The sequence below is a fragment of the Danio rerio genome, chromosome 23 (assembly GCF_049306965.1).
Source record: "Danio rerio strain Tuebingen ecotype United States chromosome 23, GRCz12tu, whole genome shotgun sequence".
NCBI classification, from domain to species: domain Eukaryota; kingdom Metazoa; phylum Chordata; class Actinopteri; order Cypriniformes; family Danionidae; genus Danio; species Danio rerio.
The window spans coordinates 41,060,001-41,082,383 of record NC_133198.1 but is presented as its reverse complement, the minus strand read 5'-3'; the positions used below and the strand labels follow the sequence as shown (position 1 = coordinate 41,082,383).

The 22,383-nt window shown below is 35.8% G+C and overlaps 1 protein-coding gene across 3 annotated transcripts in view; it reads right to left on the bottom strand.

The window, feature by feature from the left end:
- The window catches only part of LOC101883438 (uncharacterized), a 121,806-nt gene extending 100,576 nt beyond the window's left edge, over window positions 1-21,230 (bottom strand). For 2 of the 3 annotated variants that reach the window (XM_005162454.6, XM_073939318.1), the window contains exons 1-8: window positions 21,178-21,230; window positions 18,283-18,405; window positions 17,578-17,652; window positions 14,355-14,528; window positions 13,733-13,890; window positions 12,163-12,414; window positions 9,316-9,907; window positions 4,735-4,897 (exon numbers count right to left, since the gene is read on the bottom strand). In XM_005162454.6, the coding sequence (XP_005162511.3) occupies window positions 4,735-4,897; window positions 9,316-9,907; window positions 12,163-12,414; window positions 13,733-13,890; window positions 14,355-14,528; window positions 17,578-17,652; window positions 18,283-18,405; window positions 21,178-21,219 (1,579 nt within the window). In that variant the 5' untranslated portion in view covers window positions 21,220-21,230. The remainder of the gene's footprint in view (window positions 1-4,734; window positions 4,898-9,315; window positions 9,908-12,162; window positions 12,415-13,732; window positions 13,891-14,354; window positions 14,529-17,577; window positions 17,653-18,282; window positions 18,406-21,177) is intronic. The other variant, XM_073939319.1, reaches the window with a different exon arrangement.
- Between the last annotated feature and the right edge of the window lie 1,153 nt (window positions 21,231-22,383).

The window sequence follows — 22,383 nt, the reverse complement described above, 5'->3', positions numbered from 1 at the left end:
ATCCTCTCCGCTCCAGTGTTGGAATGAGACGCGCGCGCGCACATCAAAGTCATCCAGTATTACATTTATAAACATGATCACTCCATAGACAATTTAAATAATAAGCTTGTATTTTATATCTTGAATTTAAAATGTATTTAGCAGTTTTATATACGCTATTATCTTTAAGACGAGCCTTTATAGCCTACTAAACTGTTACAAAACAAACACTTTATTTGTGCATCAGATTCACTGTCAAAAATAAATAACCAATAAATATAAATGCAAGTATATATAAAACAAAGATGTCACTCTGTAAAAAGGTGTTTATTTTAAATAAACAGCCGAAATGCAGAACATACTTGATTTTTACACTGGGAAAATGTATTAGAAAAAGCCACAATAAAAAAAAAGCAAACAGCAGTTAACACCAGAAAAAAACAACGTTTTTATTATTAAAGCATAACAATAAAACTTTTTATATTTTAATAAATTGAAATCATGTATTGTAGGCATTGTGGTCAGTTTTACTGTATTAATGTGGGCTATTTAAAGCTGGACCGACCGACGCAGTAGACATGATGCATGTCGCGTTTGTCTAATTTATTATGCACGCAAAAACTTACTTGTAAACAAAATAGGATGCCGGATTCTTTCATGGGCATGAGCCCAACGTATATGTTCTGTCTGGGTAAAGGGCCATTACTAAATTACAAAGGGCTCAAAAATAGTCTTCTGGCGCCATCTCGTGGACACTTGACACGCTTTGAGTCTGAATTTTACAAATTTAATATAAAAAAAATATTTTAAGGGAAACTGTTATTTATAATTACACCAAATAAATATGACAATTATCAGTAATTTCAAACACATCTTTTGGCAAAATTTGAGGATTGTATACTTTTTTATATGCCCCAAATACTCGATACAATTTTTAATTAAAAATATTTTTAATTCAAAAACTACAAATCTTATCGGCATGAGGACATACAGCAACCATCTCATGAGCAGAAGGCAGCTTTTGACCAAATTTGGGGCTTGTAGCATCTAAGCCCTGGGAGGAGAAGCGATTGCTTTTTTTTGGTCAGAAGCCGGAATAATAATAATAATAAGAATAAGTTTAAGTAGCATTACAGTATGTTGGCTTTCTCAAGCCAACATAATAATAATAATAAGTTTAATAGGATAACAGTAGTCTGGCTTGCTACACAAGCCAGCCTAATAAGTTTAAATAGCATTTCAGTAGTCTGGCTTTGACAAGCCAGCCTAATTAAAAACAACACAGGGAGGCACGGTGGCTCAGTGGTAAGCACTGTCGCTTCACAGCAAGAAGGTTTCTGGTTCGAGTCCCTGCTGGGCCAGTTGGCATTTCCGTGTGGAGTTTGCATGTTCTCCTCGTGTTGGCGTGGGTTTAATCCGGGTGCTCCGATTTCCCCAACAGTCTAAAGACTAGCACAATAGGTAAATTGACCATAGTGTATTCGTGTGAATGTCCAAGTGTGTGAGTGTTTCCCAGCACTGGGTTGCAGCTGGAAGGGCATCTGCTGTGCAAAGCATATGCTGGATATGCTGCGCACTTGTCATTTATTTTCTAGGTTTTCATGCAGAAGCAGTTAGTTTCCAGCTTTAAATATTGTTTTGATTTTCAATGTGTGAATTAGACTTTTTGGCTCAACTGTGTGTATTCTCAAAAACAAATCCAAAAACATTGAAACTACATTTATACATTACAAGCTTCTAGAACTAGAATCTTCTAAGTAGGCTAAAAGGATTTTATCTCTTTGTAATCTGCCAGCTCCATTTCTAACTGCTTTAAAACTGCTGTATTTTGTTTTAGAAACCTGTATTGTGAGGAAGGATAACAATACTAACAGTGAGTTTAGCCTGTAATAAAACAGCACTAATAAATAAATAACCGCAAGAAGAAATTCTCTCCTACAGAGAAATCAGTGTTGTTGTCTGCGAACAAGCTTGCTTTTCAACTCAGACTGTTGTCCAACTTTAGAATCTATGTGACAACTAAACTATGTGTGAATTGTTTTTGTCAGATGTATTGTTATTCAAAGTCAATCTGCCAGAGGTTTTTAATGGTCCCTTTTCTGTTTCTGCTCTAATCCTCCCACAGAGATCAATAAACCACCCACTATGACCGATTCCACCAGTCCAGCAACAAATACAGAATTTATAAGCAGACACAGCCTGACATTTCTCTTCAGACAACAACAGAAGGCAGATATCCTTTAACTTTAAAGGAATAGTTCAACTACAAGGAAAATCTGTCGACATTTAATCTCCATTTAAAGCTGTTATGGCTATTTCTGTATTTCATGGCTTTTTTTTATCAACCATTGCACATTTCAAAGGACAAATCCACTAGTCGGCGCTGTTTACATTTGTGCAATTCTGAAATATGCTACGCAGACCATATCACACAAACGCAGGTATTTTTTTAAAAGAAGTTTTCCTCCGTACTCAGTTCACATGACAACACCAAAATGCACTGTTTCAACCAACAGACTGCGATAATGACAATTCTATGCTGGATTCACACCAAACGGGGAATTAATTTTAGTAGTAGATTGCATTCAAGTCAATGCAGGTAAGCAAAAAAAGGTAGATTACAGTCTCGCTGTGTGAAAGAAGCAAATTATGCAATGTGTTTGCTGCGAACATGTGGAATTTACTTCATTTTTGTTTGGACAAGATCGAAACTGTGTGGAAAAAAGCGCAGTTTCGAAATACCAGTGCAAGGAAATTGACACAGTGGTTCCTAAAATAGTTTTTTTTTCTTGAGAAAGTCTTATTTGTTTTATTTTTTAAGATGAAAAAACGACAGTATATCAGTGTAGCAAAGTTGCAGTGATTTTTATTCTCTCTTTTATTGTTTACCCTTTTCAAATGCATGATTTGTTTTAAGCAACAGTAAAACATGGCTGCTCTTTAAAAAAAAAAAAGTGTAGTGTAAAACATGTTGCTTAAATTTTTTTTTAAATATCATATTGCACATTGAATATTGCAATTTTTAGCAATATTATTATTAATATATTATTAATATTATTATTATTATTAATATTTAGCATTATTATTTAGTAAATCATAGCTGCTCAATCTCAAAAATTGTATTGTAAAAATATAGTATCGCTTACCAAATATCATATTATTTAGCTCTACTATTAATATTATTATTATTATTATTATTATTATTATTATTATTATTATTATTATTGTTATTATTATTATTATCATTATCAAGATAAATTTTTAAATATAGTATCGCATATCAAATATCGCATTTTTTAGCAATATTATTGTTATTTAGCATTATTTAGCATTATTATTTAGAAAAACATGGCTGCTTAATTTCAGAAATTGTAGTAAAAATATAGTATCACCTATAAAATATTGCATTATTTAGATCATATGTTATTATTATTATTATTATTATTATTATTTAGCATTATTATTTAGAAAACATGGCTGTTTAATTTTAAAAATTGTAGTGTAAAAATATAGCATCGCTTATCGAATATCGCATTATTATTATTATTATTTAGAATTATTTAGCAATATTATTTAGAAATTGTAGTGTAAAACATTTTAAAACATGTTGGTTAAAACATTTTTTAAATATAGTATTTCATATTGAATATCGCATTATTTAGCAACATTATTATCAATATTTAGCATTATCATTTAGCAAAACATGGCTGCTCAATTTCAAAAATTGTAGTGTAAAAATATAGTATGGCTTATCGAATATCGCTTTATTTAGCTCTATTATTATTATTATTATTTAGCATTATTACTTAGAAATTGGGGTGTAAAACAATGTAAAACATGTTGGTGAAAACATTATCTTTAAATATAGCATCACATATAACTCATTACATTATTTAGAAATATTATTATTATTATTATTATTAAGCATATTATTTAGTAAAACATGGCTGCTCAATTTAAAAAATTGTAGTGAAAATATTTAGTATCGCTTATCAAATATAATTGATTTTTCTCTATTATTATTATTATTTAGAATTATTATTTAGAAATTGTGGTGTAAAACATCGTAAAACATGTTGGTTCAAATTTTTTTGTTTTCAATATTGTATCGCACATCAAACATTGCATTATTTAGCAATATTATTATTATTATTTAGCATTATTATTTAGTAAAACTGGCTGCTTACTTAAAAAAATTGTAGTGTTAAAATAAAGTATCGCTTATCGAATATCACATTATTTAGCTTTATTATTATTATTATTATTATTATTTAGCATTATTTAGCAATATTATTTATAAATTGTACTGTAAAGCATCAAGTTAACAAAACAAACTTTTTTTTTAATATAGTATCGCATATCGAATATCTCAATATTTATCACACTATCACATTTGTCTTTAATATTGCACAGCCCTAAATTTCACAGATTGTTTACAGCTTAAAAGACGTTACTTCCACAATCCACTTTAAGCATCATGGACATAGCAATAATGTGGATATTATGACCATTATTAAGCATTTGGCAGCTTGCATGGTCAAAACATTGTCATTTTGGATTAAAATATGGATCTATGGATACCTAGAGTTGTGTGGTACACTGTAAAAATTGCTGGGTTCCACATGATTCTTTCATGTTGTCCCAACACAAATGTATTAGGTTAACTTAATCAATTTTGCAAATTTAAGTGGATTAAACATAAAACAATTAAGTTGCAACAACAAGCAGCAAAAGTCATTTTGTGACTGTACTTACTGAAATTGTGGGCGATCTTTGAATTCAGCATGATTTCTATAGTACTGTTGGACTCCAAGCTGCCACTGTTGACCGTCTCTTTTACTCCAAACAGCTCGAACAGGCGCGAGGTGTCAATTTCAATCTTCCTGAGGCTTCTGCGGGACCACATTGACTTCTCAATCTGCAAAGGCAGGAAACAGTCAATACCTCCATTATTTTCTATGCTATTATGTCATATCAAAAAACTGCCTTAACTGCAAGTCATCTTCAGGATGCGGAAAAACCATCACATATTAGCACTATTTCAGTGATGAAAGGGCCACGCTGCGCATGCAATAGGGAATACTGAATGACTATTTTAGTCTGAATATATAAGCAAGCGAAATCATCACACACGTTTAACAAAAATGAGGCCCTGCATGGGCTTTCTTGCACCGAAACTAAGGTCTCGGAAATAATGTGAGGCTTTGAAATGACTTTAAGCATATTATTTACTAAATATTGTGCAGTATAACCAGTACATGCAACAGCAACTCTTCAAAATGCACTTAATTGTCGTGTGATCCCATTTTATTGTTTAATAACAAAGTTATTTTGCATTTTAACACATTTTTGTTTTAACTTTTAATTTGCAGCAGTGGAAATAATTTATAAATACACTTTTTTATTATTGAATTAGAGTGACATGGTGGCTCAGTAGTTAGCACCGTCGCCTCCTAGCAAGAAGGTTGCTGGTTGGAGTCCTGGCTGGACCAGTTGGCTTTTCTGTGTAGAGTTTGCATGTTCTCACCGTCAGGGGCAGACTTAGGGTGCTTTCACACCTGTGAATCGATTCAGTTGTTCCGAAACAGAGATTACAAATGTTACATTGTTACTCTTTGCTCTTGGAGCGGTTCGCTTTCACATTGCAAAGTTTCTAAACGGACAAAAATAGCTAAAATAAGTCACCTGCGAGTAAACTCTCCTTACATTGGTCAGAGTGTCAGGGTTTATTTTGCAGCGTCCCGCTAAGCTATCAGGAGAGGTGGTGGTTTGATGGTGATTGACAGGGTGCGCGCGCGTGACGTGTCTGAGGAGAGACACGGTGGGGAGGGGTGAGAAGGGTGCGCGACGATGCCTATTTGAGGACCGGGAGAGAGACGCGAGATTACCGGGAGATCATCACTCGTTTGCGGGCATCCGGAGACTCGCGAAACTTCCCGCCCTACTCATAATTCTCTCTTCATGTAGCCGTAAGCCTATTACATATCCATAAAACACTGTGATATAACCGCGCTCGGATCGGATCGCTTTCTCACTGCAATCGAACCGCTCCAGGGTTCGTTTCAATCGAGCCGAGACCACCTCACTCAAGCGATCTCGGAGCGATTACTTTGGCGTGGAACAGAGTGCGATTGCCCTGTTCACATATGCCAATCGAACCGCGCTAACTGGGCAAACGAGATACGTTCCGAAACAAAAGTGTAGGTGTGAAAGCACCCTTAGTGATTTTGGGGCTCTAAGCAATTCCAGGTATGAGGCCCTAGCACTGAAACTCAAAACATTCTCTTTTTCTATAGATATTTTTTTTCTTCTAAAGTTTCTTTATTTGATTTTTTTGGTAAATAAACTGCACGTTAAAAATATATTTTAAGTGGAATCTTTATCTCATGATGTAAAATGAAATGCAATCAATTAACAAATAAAAAAGCCAAGTTCACAAACTATATGTGGGGTTAATTAACCATATTTCTGATTTTAATATATTTGCATGTGCAGTATGGAAGGAACGTTCCACTATTCGTGGGGGCCCCAGGTTTTTAAAAGAAGTTCTAATGTTAAAATCTTAATGATTATATATTTTACAACATGCAAAAGAAAATTAATAAAAGAGCTATATGATTAATTTAGGCTTCTTGGCATTGTTTGGGGCACCCTAATACCCCTGGGCCGTAAGTGACTGCTTACCTCGCTTTTTGGTTAAGTCTGCAACTGCTCCCTGTGTTGGCGTGGGTTTCCTCCGGGTGCTCCGGTTTTACCCACAGTTCAAACACATGTGCTATAGTGAATTAAATAAACCCAATTAGCTGTAGTGTATGAGTGTGAATGAGTGTGTATGGGTATTTCCCAGTACTGGGCTATGAATATAAGGGCATCCACTGTGTAAAACATATGCTGGAATAGTTGGCGGTTCGTTCCGCTCTGGCGACCCCTGATAAATAATGGACTAAACCGAAGAAAAATTAATGAATGAATTATTGAAATAAGTATTAATGTAATTTTTTTTATTAGGTTAAGAAAAATGAGCCACCATCACATTTTTATTCATCGTATTAAGCAATGAACAATAAAAAATGATGACTTAAGATACTGAAGACCATTTGATAAGACAGTTTGTAACTCAAGTGCTTCTTTGGGGTTTCCGCCTGGATTTTGCCTACCCAAATTTAGAAGCTTCCCAAATCCACATGCACAGGTGTTTGGTATCATTTGAAAGAAAACCCTTTGCATTTTCATAAAACACTGTTGAAAGGGATTAAAAATAACTTTATATGTTGTCTGTGTTATAATTAACCCCTGCAAAAAAAGGCACTTTTTTTGTTATCTCAAATTTGAAAATGTACCTGTGGTACTCTGTGTGGTCTAGGTTGCTGTAATTAATTTTAGTGGTTGCTGCACGTCATAATCTATGCAAAAGTTATTGGATTTCAACTGATGAGATAACTTATGGGGGTGTTAGGCCAGGTCAGACCTTTAAAATTTAAAGAATGCGGAAGCAAATGACATCACAGACCCGTTACCGGGTACGCAGAGTTTATGAGGTCTTTTTGTTAAATGTTCTACAGAGTTGGGCGATTTATATGGACACACCTTAATAAAATGGGAATTGTTGGCGATATTAACGTCCTGTTTGTGGCACATTAGTATATGTGAGGGGGCAAACGTTTCAAAATGGGTGGTGATCATGGTGAACATTGTAAAGACGGCCATCTTGGATCCAACTTTTGTTTTTTCAATAGAAAGAGGGTCATTTGACACATCAAACTAATTGGGAATTTCACAAGAAACACAATGGTGTGCTTGGTTTAACGTAACTTTATTCTTTCATAAGTTGTTTACAACTTTCTGACCACTTATAAAATGTGTTGAATGTGCTGCCCATTGTGTTGGACTGTCAGTGCAACCCTCTTCCCACAATCTTTACACACTGATAGCAACACCGCAGGAGAAATGCTAGCACAGGCTTCTAGTATTCATAGCTTTAGGTGCTGCACATCTTGTATCGTCACACCATAGACAATTGCCTTCAGATGACCCCAAAAATAAAAGTCTAAGGGGGTCAGATCAGGAGACCTTGAAGGCCATTCAACTGGCCCACGACGACCAATCCACTTTTCAGGAAACTGTTCATCTAGGAATGCTCGGACCTGGCACCCATAATGTGGTGGTGCACCATCTTGCTGAAAAAACTCAGGGAACGTGCCAGCTTCAGTGCATAAGGAGGGAAACACATCATCATGTAGAAACTTCAAATATCCAGAGGCTTTTAGGTTTCCATTGATGAAGAATGGCCCCACTATCTTTGTTGTCAATGAGGTGAACATACAAGATGTGCAGCACCTGAAACTATAGATTCTGGAAGCCTATGCAGTATCTGTATTAAGTTTGATGGGTCAGATGACCCTCTTCCTGTTAAAAAAACTAAAGTTGGATCAAAGATGGCCGACTTCTGAATGGCCACCATAGTCACCACCCATCTTGAAAAGTTTGCCCCCTCACATACACAAACAGGACAATAATATCACCAACCATTACCATTTTATTAAGGTGTATCCATATAAATGGCCCACCCTGTATATGCACATACACAAAAACTAAATTTGATGTATTTTCATCGTGTTCTAAATGTGAAATTCACAGAACTATCACAATAACGGTGTTGTGAAAATATTGGTTTATCATAAATATTTTAAAGAAATGAATGAGATGAGAGTAATGACATGCTACAAAGCCTTTTAGAGTATTCTGCCAGAGGAAGAGACATCACTTGGAGCAAGTCATATGCTTTTTCTATGAGTGCTTTACAGATTGTTTTCCCTTTTTAAAATCGATGTAACAGAGTTGACCAGAATCTGTTTTTTATAACTGAAAATACAAAGGCGGCACGGTGGCTCAGTGGTTAGCACTGTCATTTCACAGCAAGAAAGTTGCTGGTTCGAGTCCTGGCTGGGCCAGTTGCCATTTCTGTGTGAAGTTTGCATGTTCTCACCGTGTTTCCACCACAGTCCAAAGAAATGCGCTATAGGTGAATTGAATAAGCTAAATTGGCCACAGTGTATGTGTGTGAATGAGAGTGTATGGGTGTTTCCCAATGCTGGGTTAGAGCTGGAAGTCAATGATATGCCTAATTACCCTTACCTTAACCTAATTAACCTAGTTAAACCTTTAAATTTAGAAATGTTTTGAAAAAAATCCCTCTGTTAAACAGATATTGGGCAAAAAAATATACAGGGGGGCTAACAATTCAGGAGAGCTAAAAACTCAATTGTATATACATGGCTAGTCTAAATCGCTAGTCAGACCAAAAATCTGGAGCTCCAAGATAAAAGAGGTCAATACCTTATCCTGAGCCACCAGGTCCCAGTGAAAAGCCTTTGTCCTCTCTGAAATCTGATTGGATTTGATGGGCAGTGGAGGGGGCAAAGGAGCAGGGGGGGCAGGGGGGGCAGGCGGGGCAGACGGTACAGGCGATGCAGGCCCTAGCACTGCTCCTGATGGTACAGGTGATGCCGGAGGCAACAAAATTGGCAAAGTGGGAGGCGATGTTGAACATGCAGCCGCTGGTGGTGTTAAAGGCAGAGCTACAGATCTGCAGAATGTGGAGCGGTTTGGCTTTCGGGGTGGTTTTGGTGCCTCCAGTGGTTCCAACGGTTCTGGTGTTGTAGGGAGGGCTGGGTGCACAGCTGTGGGTGTTCTGGGTAATCGTGGTCTCTGTGAAGGCGGCACCGGTGGAGGCTCGTGGTTGTTCTGAGTCTTACTTTCTGGCTCGGTTACATTGATAAAGTCACTGTCAGGGGCTTCGTAGAAGTCTTCAAATTGTGATTTTCGTTTCCAGTCCACACACAGTTCTCTGATGGCTTTCATCCAGGAATCTCGCTCATTCATTAAGGCCTCTGGGGTGGTCATGTGCTCGCTTTTCGGGATCCGAAACCTAACAAGGATATATATATATAGATATATATATATATATTAGTGCTGTCAATCGATTAAAAAAGATGCAGATGCATTATCATTCATACAACAATTAATATACTTATGATGCAAATATTTCATAGGAGAATCCAGTATTGTTTGCAATCGTGTGAGTGTGTGTTAATAAATAGTGCAGGCAAAAATAAATCACCATTAATTGCATCTAAAATAAAAGTTTGTTTTGACATAATTTACTGTACTGTGTATGCTTATTACAGCACAGGATCATTGTCCATACGCTTATTTCACACAGCCGCCATTTTAAAGAACCAAAGCGAGGCTGCGGTGGGAAGAAACCTGGAAGTATCGGAACAGCACTGTAAACATGGCTGTAACATGCTGTGCACTACAAACCTCCAGCTGTTGCCGAGATTTCAAAATGCAGAAATGGTGTAACCATCTCTTTAATAATAATCAGTAGGTTTATTTTAAACAATAAAAGCAATTTAGCATCAAACAAGATCACAATCTCATCGCTTAAGTGTCCTCCTAGGCTTCAGCTCATGGCACTAGTTAAACACCGTGAGGACGCTTTCCTGCTTCAGCCTATGTAACCCGGTGAGTGATAAAACACTGCAGTCCTCTGCAGCACACCCTCGTGTTGTCTGTAGTAGTGTTGTTCTGGTACTGAAGTTTTAAACCCGGCTATTTCCCGCTAACATGGAAGCAACGCTGAGCGCTGATGACTCAACTGATCTTCACGGCTTCGCGCTTCAGTCTCCGTGTATCTGTGTTTGGTTTGCACTCAGTTTACCGCTCTTCACCCAGTGCAAACACAGATACACAGACTGAAGCGCGAAGCAGCCGTCAAGATCAGTCGAGTCATCAGTATTGACCTTATTCTAAAATGCGGAAGTGTGCCTATTTTCGCGATTGTCTCAGAACTTCCGATTCAGTCGCCTATGGGAGAAATGACTAGGAATAATAAACGGCAGAAAATGGCCAAACTACTTGCTCAACAAACAAATGTTTGACTACACAGACCAAGTAGCATAATATAATAAGAAAATGTTAAATTGCAACATCAAGCAGCGTAACGAGCAGTTGTTAACGTCAAAAAATGAATGGAAGTGAATGTGACCGGAAGTCGCTAGACAAAAAGATTCAAATGGCAGCGTCCGCTCGCCAGCTGAGAATAAGGTGAATACAGCGGTGGGTGAACTGATGACCTTCTCTGCCAATCACAATAATTTCTGTTGAACATGTGAACACAATGGCAAATCAGCGGTGTTTTAAGAAAGCCATCAACAGTGCCTTAAATGTTAGCGCGAAATTACCGGTTTTTCTTTTAATTAAGTATTGTGCCAAGGCTAATATAGTGAAAGAATCAGTTTATTAACTTGAGTTTGATAAATGGCATTTAAAACGTGCGTTTAGGAAAGAAAACGTTAGCTAACTAGTGCCATTTCCCTTAACTTAGCTGAAAATGAGCTCTGATATCCCTTTCTACATTCACCATTCATTCAGAACGGACCTTCGGGCCACCCGGAAGGCGGAGAAATTATAAATTTGTGTCACTTTATCTTCGCTGATAAGATATACAGCCAAGTACACAACATTCCTATGCAACTCCCAATGATACTTCCGGGTTTCTTCCCACCGCAGCCTCGATTTCGCTTTTGAAAATGGCGGCTGCGTGAAATCAGTCTATATGTAGGCCCGAACTACGAAACCAAATTTTAAGAAATTTTTGTTTTAAACTAATGGGGTTTGGAAATCTGTGAATGCAGATAATCATGAAACCGAGATTATTTCTTAGACTATAATCGTACAACCAAAATTTTTTTAAACGTTGCATCCCTTGTGTGACCTATAGTTTGGTTTATTTAAGAACTCAAGAATGTTGAAATGTTTGTAAGGTAAAACGAGACAAAAAATACTGAGGAAGTAAAACATTTTTATGACTATTTTTAGCCCGATCGAGGATCAAGGAAGTCAGTGAAACAGTATTTGACACACGGGAAGTCATTCTTGTCTTTCCTATTATAAACATAGTACCTGTTATTAACACTTAGAATGTATGATCCTGTTTTACATCCCTAATCCAACCCAAACTTAACTACTAAATTGCTGACCATTAAAAAGCAGCTAATTAGTAGTTTATTGAGCTAAATGTCTTAGTTAATGGCTTGTTAATAGCGTAAATTATAGATTTATGACTATTTTTAACCCGATCGAGCATCAAGGAAGTCAGTAAAATGGTGTTTGACTCACAGGAAATCATTCTTGTCGTTGCGCAGCATAAAGGTGTCAATGGTGCAGGGGGTGTCCACCCTGACCATACCATCCGAGAGATGGATGATAAGAGCCGTCCCGTCGCCCCCAGCACACCTGACGCCCTCCACACTGTCATAAATGTCTGAGATCTGCCAAATGTACTCGCTGGAGGTGTCTGCATTACTGCTGGCAGGTTGATGAGCGATGGGATACAGGGTCAGCTGACCCGTCTGCAGATGAGCTTCGTATCTAAGAGTGAGGAATAATAATACATTTTACACATTTATTTGTATATAGGGATTTTAAAACTTAATTCTCAAAGTGCTTCATGTTTAAATTTATACAATTTCAGGTAACAGTAAAAGTGAAAGCATTTTAAATACTTAAACACACACTAGAGACGCACACCTCACAGATAGGCGAATATAAACAGGTCAAAAATTAAAGGGGACCTATTATGCTCATTTTAGACGACGCCAAATAAGTCTCTGATGTATGTAGAGTATTTTTAATCTCAAAATACCATACAGATAATTTTTTAGAACTTTTTGAAACTGGTCCTTTAAGGCTTTGATCCTAACTGTGCCGTTTTGGTGACTGTCGCTTTAAATTCAAATGAGATTTTCAAAAGAGGGCGGAGATACAAATGCCTGTGTGTCAGCATAGTGGTACAGTAGATTCAAAAAATAGACTGACATCCTATGCTAATGAGGGAGAGATCATGACTAATGGGTGGGGCTTTCCCACTCTGATGACACATACAAAGGGAGAATGTCAATAAAAGCGTCTCTGCAGACTGTTTTTATGAAGTGTGATTATAAAAAATGAAATGAATATATTTGAAGTTGGTTATATTAACAGACTGTTGCCAAACAACTGTGTTTAAACCCTTATTAAAAGTGATTTTTGCATAATAGCTCCCCTTTAAATTAGAGTCGAATATTAATCCAAGTTCTTTCTTTACTTGCCCAATTACCCTAACCTGCCTAGTTAACCTAATTAACCTAGTTAAGCCTTTTAAATGTCATTTTAGCTGTATAGAAGTGTCTAGAAAACTATCTAGTCAAATATTATTTACTGTCATCATGGCAAAGATAAAATAAATTAATTATTATAAATTAGTTATTAAAGCTATTATGTTCAGAAATGTGCTGAAAAAATATTCTTTCTGTTAAACAGAAATTTGGGAAAAAAATAAACATGGGGGCTAATAAGATTGTTTGATTTTTTACAATAAAAATATGTCAATAAAGAGACATATGCAATGGTGTAGCTGATAATAATAATAATATATTATATAATATAATGTTTCCTATATATGATCTTTTTGAAGCATATGATATTTTATAATGTTTTATGTTAAAAAAAACAAGGTTTAAGAAAAGAAAATGTTTAGAACAAATGTAACAGACCGCATTAGTGAGTAAGCACCATCTCAATTTTAATTTGGCCTAAAGCAGATCCTTTTTAGCGATTGCAGATATGCAGCACAAGTTCCAGTCTAACTAGTATAACACCTTCTGGTTTGAGAAGAACTAGACAGGCATAGTAAAACATATTCTCATACTTCTTCCATTTGAACGACGCCAGTCCTCCCCTCTGCAGTAAAAGGTGACCCTCTTTAAGGTTGTCTGGAGGTAAGTTTGAGGTTTCTACATCCAGAGTGCCATTCTCAGGCGGGCTGTATATGTTATTGTAGATGATCTGATTCACCAGCTGCGTGATCTGAATGTGAGATGCATCAACAATGAGTCTTTATTATCAAAAGTCAACAACAAGTGGTCAAGTATTTTATTTTAAAGTGCATCTATGATGAAAATGATCTTTTGTAGGCTGTTTGGACAGATCTGTGTGCAGGTATAGTGTGTCCACAGTCATATTTGAGTGATATAAACCCAAAAAGTCTTCTTTTTTTATTTCCTGAGGTTGAAATAGTATACAAATCCCATGGATTTTGAGGCCACCGCAATGTGATGTAGGAGTGCGTTTTCCCTGCCCACCGAATTGATTGACAGTTGCCATGTTTCTATAATAACATGTAGGGATGTTCAGATACGATCATGGATCGGAAATTGGGCCTGATATCACAGTTTCAGACTCAATCTGAATTGGACGTTACCACTCAATAAGGATTTGAATATATATTTAATCTTCTGGCAAAGAGTAGAAATTCAATTGAGATATCTCACCTTCTGCTTGTCCTCCAAAGACGCAGCTTCCAGCTCATAGTCAGGTCGCCCTCTGAAGGAAATGGAGAACCTGGTACCTGGAGCATCATGGCAATTTTTCACGTCCGAAAAAAGGAGCTGCCGCTTGACGATGCCTTTCTCGATGCTGCACAACAGTCTTGTGCTGAAATCAATCTGAAACAGAAATGCATTCGCTAAATGTGATGCCCTCAATCATAACTTAGAGTACTATTTAAAGGATAGGCTACCCCAAAAATGAAAATGCCCCATTAATGCAATCAATGTATTTAAAACTGTACAAAATAAGTGACAATTTTTTACCTTTTTCCAGGACAAATTCTAATCGATTGTCAATATTATTATAGTTAAAATAAGTTTTTAAAAAATTTAATTGTTTCCAAGGATATTATTGCTCCATCCAGTTGTTATTTGATCCATTTGATTCTTTTATATTTAGAACAGGTTTTAGAAATATTTTTGATTTTTTTTTTATACATTTATAGTCCTTGGTGTGAACAGGCCTTTAATAAAAACAAGCCCCAAAACAAAAATGTCCTGTTAATTTATATACACTGAGGTTATTCAAGATATGGAGACAACACATTCTTTTACACATATTAGCTTAGTCCCTTTATCAATCTGGGGTCGCCACAGCGCAATGAACCGCCAACTTATCCACCCAGCCTGGGCTCGAACCAGCGACCTTCTTGCTGTGAGGCGATCATGCTACTCAATGCACCACCGTGATTCGCTTACACGGATTTCCCGATTAAAAAAAAGTTTTCCAACGTATTGGACAGCAGTTTTAATAACTAATATTTTAATAACTAAGTTCATCAAGGAAGTAATAGAACACTTGTCAAATAAAGCCTTTTTTTATACAACAAAAAAATAATGTGAAGCAAATACCTTGCAGAGGACCCACAGAAAGATAATAAACAAAAAGTGTCACCTAACTATACTCAAATATAACTATAACCCTCACAAAATAACTGAAATAAAAATACAATACTTAACTTTAACTTAAATAACTAACTCTCGAACTATATAAAAATAAAAAACAGAGAAAATATTTACAAAAATAAAGTGTTTTATCTAGATACTAGATTTTGCAAGATAGTAGTATTCAGCTTAAAGTGCAATTTAAAGACTTAACTAGGTTAATTAGGTTAACTAGACAAGTTAGGTTAATTAGGCAAGTCATTGAACAAAAGTTGTTTGTTCTGTAGCCAATCGAATAATAATATTGACCATAGCTGCTCACAGAATTTGAAGGAGAAATTGCAAAAGGCACAAAATAAATTTGTACGAATAATTTTAAAAATGCATCCTAGAGCACATTTGCACAAAGAGTCTTTTAATAAATTAGGTATGTTAACTGTTAGTAATAGAGTGTGTTTTTTAAAACTGGGAATGGTGCGTAAAATGTTTAATAATGTGGTTCCTAGTTATTTGATGAACTATTTTCAAATGGTGAGGCAACAGCATTCATACAGTACTAGGGGTTGGGATTTTAATATTTGTTTATTTAAATTTAGAAGTTTAGTGGGGAAAAATATGTTTTTATATACAAGTGCAATCATGTGGAACAAACTACCAAAATCAATCAAGGAAATAAAAGATTTAAGGTTGTTCAAAAAAGCTATCAAAAGATGGTTGTTTGATGAGGATAATTAGTTTGCATGGTGGACGAGGATGTTTTAATTTATATGTTACTTGAGTGTGAATAGGTTTGCGGCTGGAAGGCCATTAGCTGTGTAGAACATGTGCTGGATAAGTTGACTGTTCGTACCGCTGTGGCGACTGTTTGTTTTATTCTTCATTAGTATTTTGAAGCCATACATTGTTTTTATTTAAAAGAGGACAACAATGGAAATAAGCCCAGGTTTTTATTGTGTTTTTATCCTCGACAGCTTTTTTAACAAAGTGTATGGAATACTTTTTGTACAGTTTGTCTAAATTCTTTTAAATAAAATTCAATTCAATCAAATTCAGTTTTACATTTTGCTTTTTTAGATTTTAATACAGGCAAACTAAATAAGACTATATATATATATATATATTTATATGGATAGTTATAGAACTGTGTGTGTGTGTGTGTGTGTGTGTGTGTGTGTGTGTATATATATATATACAGTTAAAGTCTGAATTATTAGCCTCCCTGAATTATTAGCCCCATTTATTTTTTTTCGCCAATTTCTGTTTAACGGAGAGAAGATCTTTCTCAACACATAATGGTTTTAATAACTCATTTCTAATAATTGATTTATTTTATCGTTGTAATGATGACAGTTAAAAATATTTTACTAGTCATTTTTCAAGACACTTCTATACAGCTTAAAGTGACATTTAAAGGCTTAACTAGGTTAATTAGGTGAACTAGGCAGGTTAGGGTAATTAAGCAAGTTATTGTACAATGATGGTTTGTTCTGTAGACCAGGGGTTCCCAAACTTTTCAGCCCGCGACCCCCAAAATGACAACGCCAGTGACTCATGACCCCCAATATTCTCTGAGGTGGTGGTTATAAATACAGAAACCTTGTATGCAATGACGCGCACAAACACACCAATAGACCCAAGTCTATTCTTTGTTTTTTTATGTATGTCAGTGCTGTAAATGGGCTAGAAAGTTTAACCTGGTGTTACAAAATCTGCTGCATCTGACAGTATTGTTGTGTCTTTAGTATAATGTAACTACCGGAGAAGTCGCAATCCAATAGAACTAGTAACTATAAGCTACTATAGTAACTATATAGTTTATAGTAACTATAAACGACTATTTTTTTCTCTTCAGTAGGTTATTGATAAAATACAGTAAGTCTTAAGGTTTAATAAAAATTAATAGATTTTTGAAAATCAACAGGCGACCCCCCTTCATTTTCCCGCGACCCCTCGGGGGGTCCCGACCCCCACTTTGAGAACCTCTGCTGTAGACTATCGAAAACAAAAATAGCTTGAAGGGGCTAATAATTTTGACCTGAAAATGTTTTTTAAAAAAATAAAAACTGCTTTTATTGCAGACAAAATAAAACAAATGAGATTTTCTCCAGAAGAAAAAATATTATCAGAAATCAAAATTTCTTTGCTCTGTTAAACATAATTTGGCAAATATTTTTAAAAAAGTAAACAATTAAAAGGGGGCTAATATTTCTGATTTCCACTGTATATTTAGCTCTGGTTATCACTGGGTGTGTTTAGAGCTGTTCAGTGTGTGGACAACCACCTGCAAAACTCGTTTCTGCCATAAATAGCGGTTGAACTTGCGGACACTGAAGTTATACTGCGACGGCTCTTTTTCCTGAAACAGAAACATCAATGACAATGTTGAACAATGGATTCAAGAAATAACTGATAATACTTCCTCAATGCAAAATGTCAGCTTACAAAACTCATTCGGGGGTTGCTTAAAATCACCATAGACACTTGCACTAAATATTAGAGCCCCTCCCACAAAGACTGGTTTAACAACAAACCATTTCCTTGACAAGAACTATGTGCATAAACATACCAGACACTTTATGACTTCATGAAAAAAAAATAAATGTTAGCAAATAAGATTGAATTTTGCAAAGCAGTGCTTTCATTTAAAGACATGTTTAAAGGACGTATTGCAGGGATGTCCAAACTCAGTCCTGGAGGGCCAGCGTCCTGCTGAGTTTAGCTCCAACATGCTTCAACACATCTGCCAGAAAGTTTCTAGTATGTCTAGTAAGAGCTTGATTAGCTTCAGGTGTGTTTGATTAGGGTTGGAGCTAAACTCTCTAGGACACCAGCCCTCCAGGACCGAGTTTGGAAATCCCTGACATATGGTGATTATATCTTTTTTTATATATGTCATTGCACTGCAGTGTTTCTGAATTGCATTGTGATTTTGTTTCTGGCTCACTGTGGATCTTTTCATGAGTTTTAAACTGAACTCATACTTCACCTCGATCTCAAAGTTCTTCTGTTTGTGCATTTTGCCGCTTCTCGCCTGATTCAGAGCTTCATCAATACTCATTTTCCCAGACTTTACCAAGTTCATTATATTCAGCTGCATTGCATTGCTGAGCTGTAAAAAACAACGAGAAATCAAATTAAAGACTGAGATTACTCTCAACATAAGCACATGCTGTATTATTGTTTGACTAGTGACTACAGTAAACTCGCTTACAATAGACTGTTGAAATGAGGAAGTTCTGATCTATTTTTTTTTCACTGAAACATCACTATAATATAGTTTATGCTTACTTGCATGATTCTCAAACAATTTTACACATTTGTGTGTTAAATGCAAAAAAAAAAAGCACTTTATAGAGTCCTACCAATCTGGACATCCATATGAAAAAAAACCTATAGTAATTTAAAGCAAATATTGTTTTTGAACCATATTATACTAATGATATTAATAGTATTCCTTACATTATTTTATATAGCACCTTTTCTGGACACTCAAAGTGCTTTACACATTGGGGGGAATCTCCTCATCCACCACCAGTGTGCAGCATCTACCTGGACGACGTGACAGCAGCCATATTGCGCCAGATCACAAACCACACACCCTACTCTTTTTCAAAGGGCATCCTGGGATTTTTAACGACCACAGAGAGTCAGGGCCTCGGTTTAACATCTCATCCGAAAGACTCTGAGCAGTACAGAGTCCCCCTCTCCATGTGAGAGTTGCAGAGAGCTAGCTATTAGTATAATACTAATATATTCTATATTATTTACTGTAAATATTCTAGTGTTTACAACAGTTAATGAATGCCACAGCATAGTGCAGTATTAACCAACCCAGGCTCATTCTGAAAATGTACCACTATATAGATTTCTAGAGAGCGCCAAATACGTTCCAAGTTTTTCTGCAGTTTTTTTTTTTTTCGCGAATCCACCACTGTGTATGCTTTTTGAGTTATCAATTATCTCCAGCGAGTGCCATTCACGCCTGCTGTTCTCACGTAAATCCACTAGAGGCTGCTGTTGACTGACTGATCAACTGACCCACCCTCCATCTTCCCTAAGCCCAACCAACAGTGTTTTCAAAACCAACGATTGGTCCAACAGTTTTAAAAAGCAGTCCAGGAAAAGAAAAGCCCTCACCTGCTTTATCATCACGTTTTCAGATTTTACAGCATTCTCACCCTGTTATTTACTATTGGCTTCTGTTTTCGTCTTTCCCACTTTCTGGAACCGTTCTTCACCAGACTCAAACCCTGTTGTTGATGTCAACTTCTCTCTGTGTCTTAAGTGTGCTGAAAACATGACGAGCTACTGAACAAACTGATAACAGCAGAAAAGTCGTCCATACGGAGGTATGTGGTCAGCTGGTAGCGCGAAAAGGAACATCATACCACCCCCTAGCATTTGTTTTAAAAACAGTACAGCTGCGTCCCAAATCGCATACTTATGCACTATTCTACACCATTTTGTAGTATAAATAGTGTTAGTAGCGTGTTCACACTGAAAACTCTAAAAGTAATAAGTGCACTTTAAATACCCGGATGATGCACTCATTCAGCCGCTAAAATGAAGTGTGTAATGATGGACACTTCACGCACTCAACGACCGCAGGTTTGCTTACGTAGCAGAAGGGGCGGAGCTATCGGGCACACATGTTGGATTACTTTATTTATTTTGGATGGTGAAAGCAAAATTCTCCTACGAGAGTGATTATAGCGCATCCCGATAGTGAATGCGGCAATACTCACGGCAGGTATTTTTTGATAAATCGGTCGTTTATTTCACTGATTTGGCAACCGTCAAACGGCATCAAGGAAACTGTTTGAATTTCCGCTTATTAAAAAAACATTAGTGTGCCATTTGGGACGCCACTACATACATATACTATTCTGTTGAGTGTGTAAGTGTATAAGTACATAGTGCATGAATGCATAGTGTATGGTGTGCCATTTGGGACGCAGCTTATGTACTTCTGGCTACATAATTTGCAATCTCCAGAAATGTATATAGGGCTACATTTTCAGAATGAGCCTATGGTGGTATTAACCACTGTGAACTGCTAACTGTAATAAATACTGTAGTATACTTTAATTTTTACTACAGTAAACTGTGGTGTATTCTAATATAATGTATCCTATAGTACTAGAATGCTGTAGTATTGGGTCATTTGTTTATATTGCTATAGTTGTTGAAATACCATATCAACATTACCAATCACAATAACAGATTCATTCAAATTCTTAGTTACTATAACCGTAAGGTTGTGTTTAAATATATTAAATAATTTACTCTATTCCACTTTATATTAAGTTACCTTAACTACTATGTACTTACATTAAAATATAAATACAAAATACTGTTAATAATGCATTGTAGAACACTTCTGATTCTATTAGGGTGGGGTTTGAGTTGGGTTAGAGACAGGTTTGGGGGTATGTTTGCGGTTGGGTTAAGGTGAGATGGTCAACAGTGTAATTATAAATATAATTAAAGAAACCAATTACAGATGTAATTACATGCAGGCATTTAATCAAGCATACTAAAAATGTAAATGCATGTATTTACACAATAAGTACACTGTAACAAATTATTAATGTCAATGTGAGTTCATATTAGTTGAGGCCACTTGATATAAATAGGAACCATATAAATTACTAAAGTATTTTTCTTTCATGTGGGAATGAATGCATGACATTCCTTTGTTAAGGACAGAGAGAAAACAGATTAATTTACAACATTATAATCATTTACAACAAAGTAAAATTTGTTTGAATAATTTATTAGTCATTTTACTTTACGTTTTAAACGGTTTATAGTAACAGTTAACCATATTTTCACTAAATGTTTGTATTATAGCCGTATATTAATAAATACGTGCGCTTACCTGAGGGACATGCTGTTTTCTGTGATCCATTTGTCCGATCATCGAGTGTTGTCAAAGAGTACACAGGTTTGCACTTAACATTGCAGACGTCTGAAAAGGGGTGTGTTTGTGTGAGAGAACTTGTTGTTATACTCGTATTGCATGTGTGTACTTGGCAACTTCCTTAAATGCGGCTTACCTGAAAGATAAAACAAGAAAAAGATGAAGTCATACACCTGCAGCCTTTATCAGACTTCTCATCTTTCTGTGTGACAAAAAAATGTCAGTCTCTCAGGTAAAATCATCAACTAGATTATGTATAATGTCTTTATCTGTTGTTTACCTGATAATCAGATTAATAGATAGACTATTCTCACATTTTCGGAGTAAAATTGAACACATTTGAGTGTTGTAAAACTGTTGTTCAACCGCTAGATGGTGCACAGTCGACACAAACCATGACGTAAAAGTCATTACAGTGTAAATAAACATCAAACTAGTTCTATATGTAGGTTATGGCCACGTTACTAGGATGTTCATCACCCACAATAATCTTTAAAGCAGTTATGGGAGCGTTAAGACCTTTAATAACTAAACGTTTAGTGATATTTTGCTCTGAAGACAGTATCCCAAAGTAACGATGTAAATTCCGCCAAAATGTCTTCAATAATACTGTAAATTATAACTTTTAATTAAGTATTTTACTTTTAATCTCAACTCTGCACGGTAGGGTTGCTTTAAAAACATCACCTGTTTGTTTCCTCTAGAGAGCGCATGCGCATTAGTAAAACAAGTCTTTTGACATTTTTGAAAAGTCGGCTGTATAACAACTAGGCCTATAATTATAAATTATAACAGTTTTACTTTGATTATTTTTATCAAGCATAACACCAACTCGTTTGTGTGATTTAGTTACTCTTCAGAGCTAATTAAATGTTAAAAATCTATACTTGTAGCTTCAATTAATTAATCATAAATTAGACCACGAATGCATTGTATTGTAGCCTAAATGTTTTATTTATTTATCTGTGTATATTAAGAAACTATGGTTAATGGTATAGAAACATTGAGATTCAAATATAACATTTGCCATCACTTCATAGGTTGATGTAGGCCTCCACATTTGTAGTTTTTTTGCTGTTTTAGATTTCATGGTTTATTTATATTTTAGTTCAAAATGACATAAGGTAAGTATAAATATACATACATACCTGACTACCATCTGCA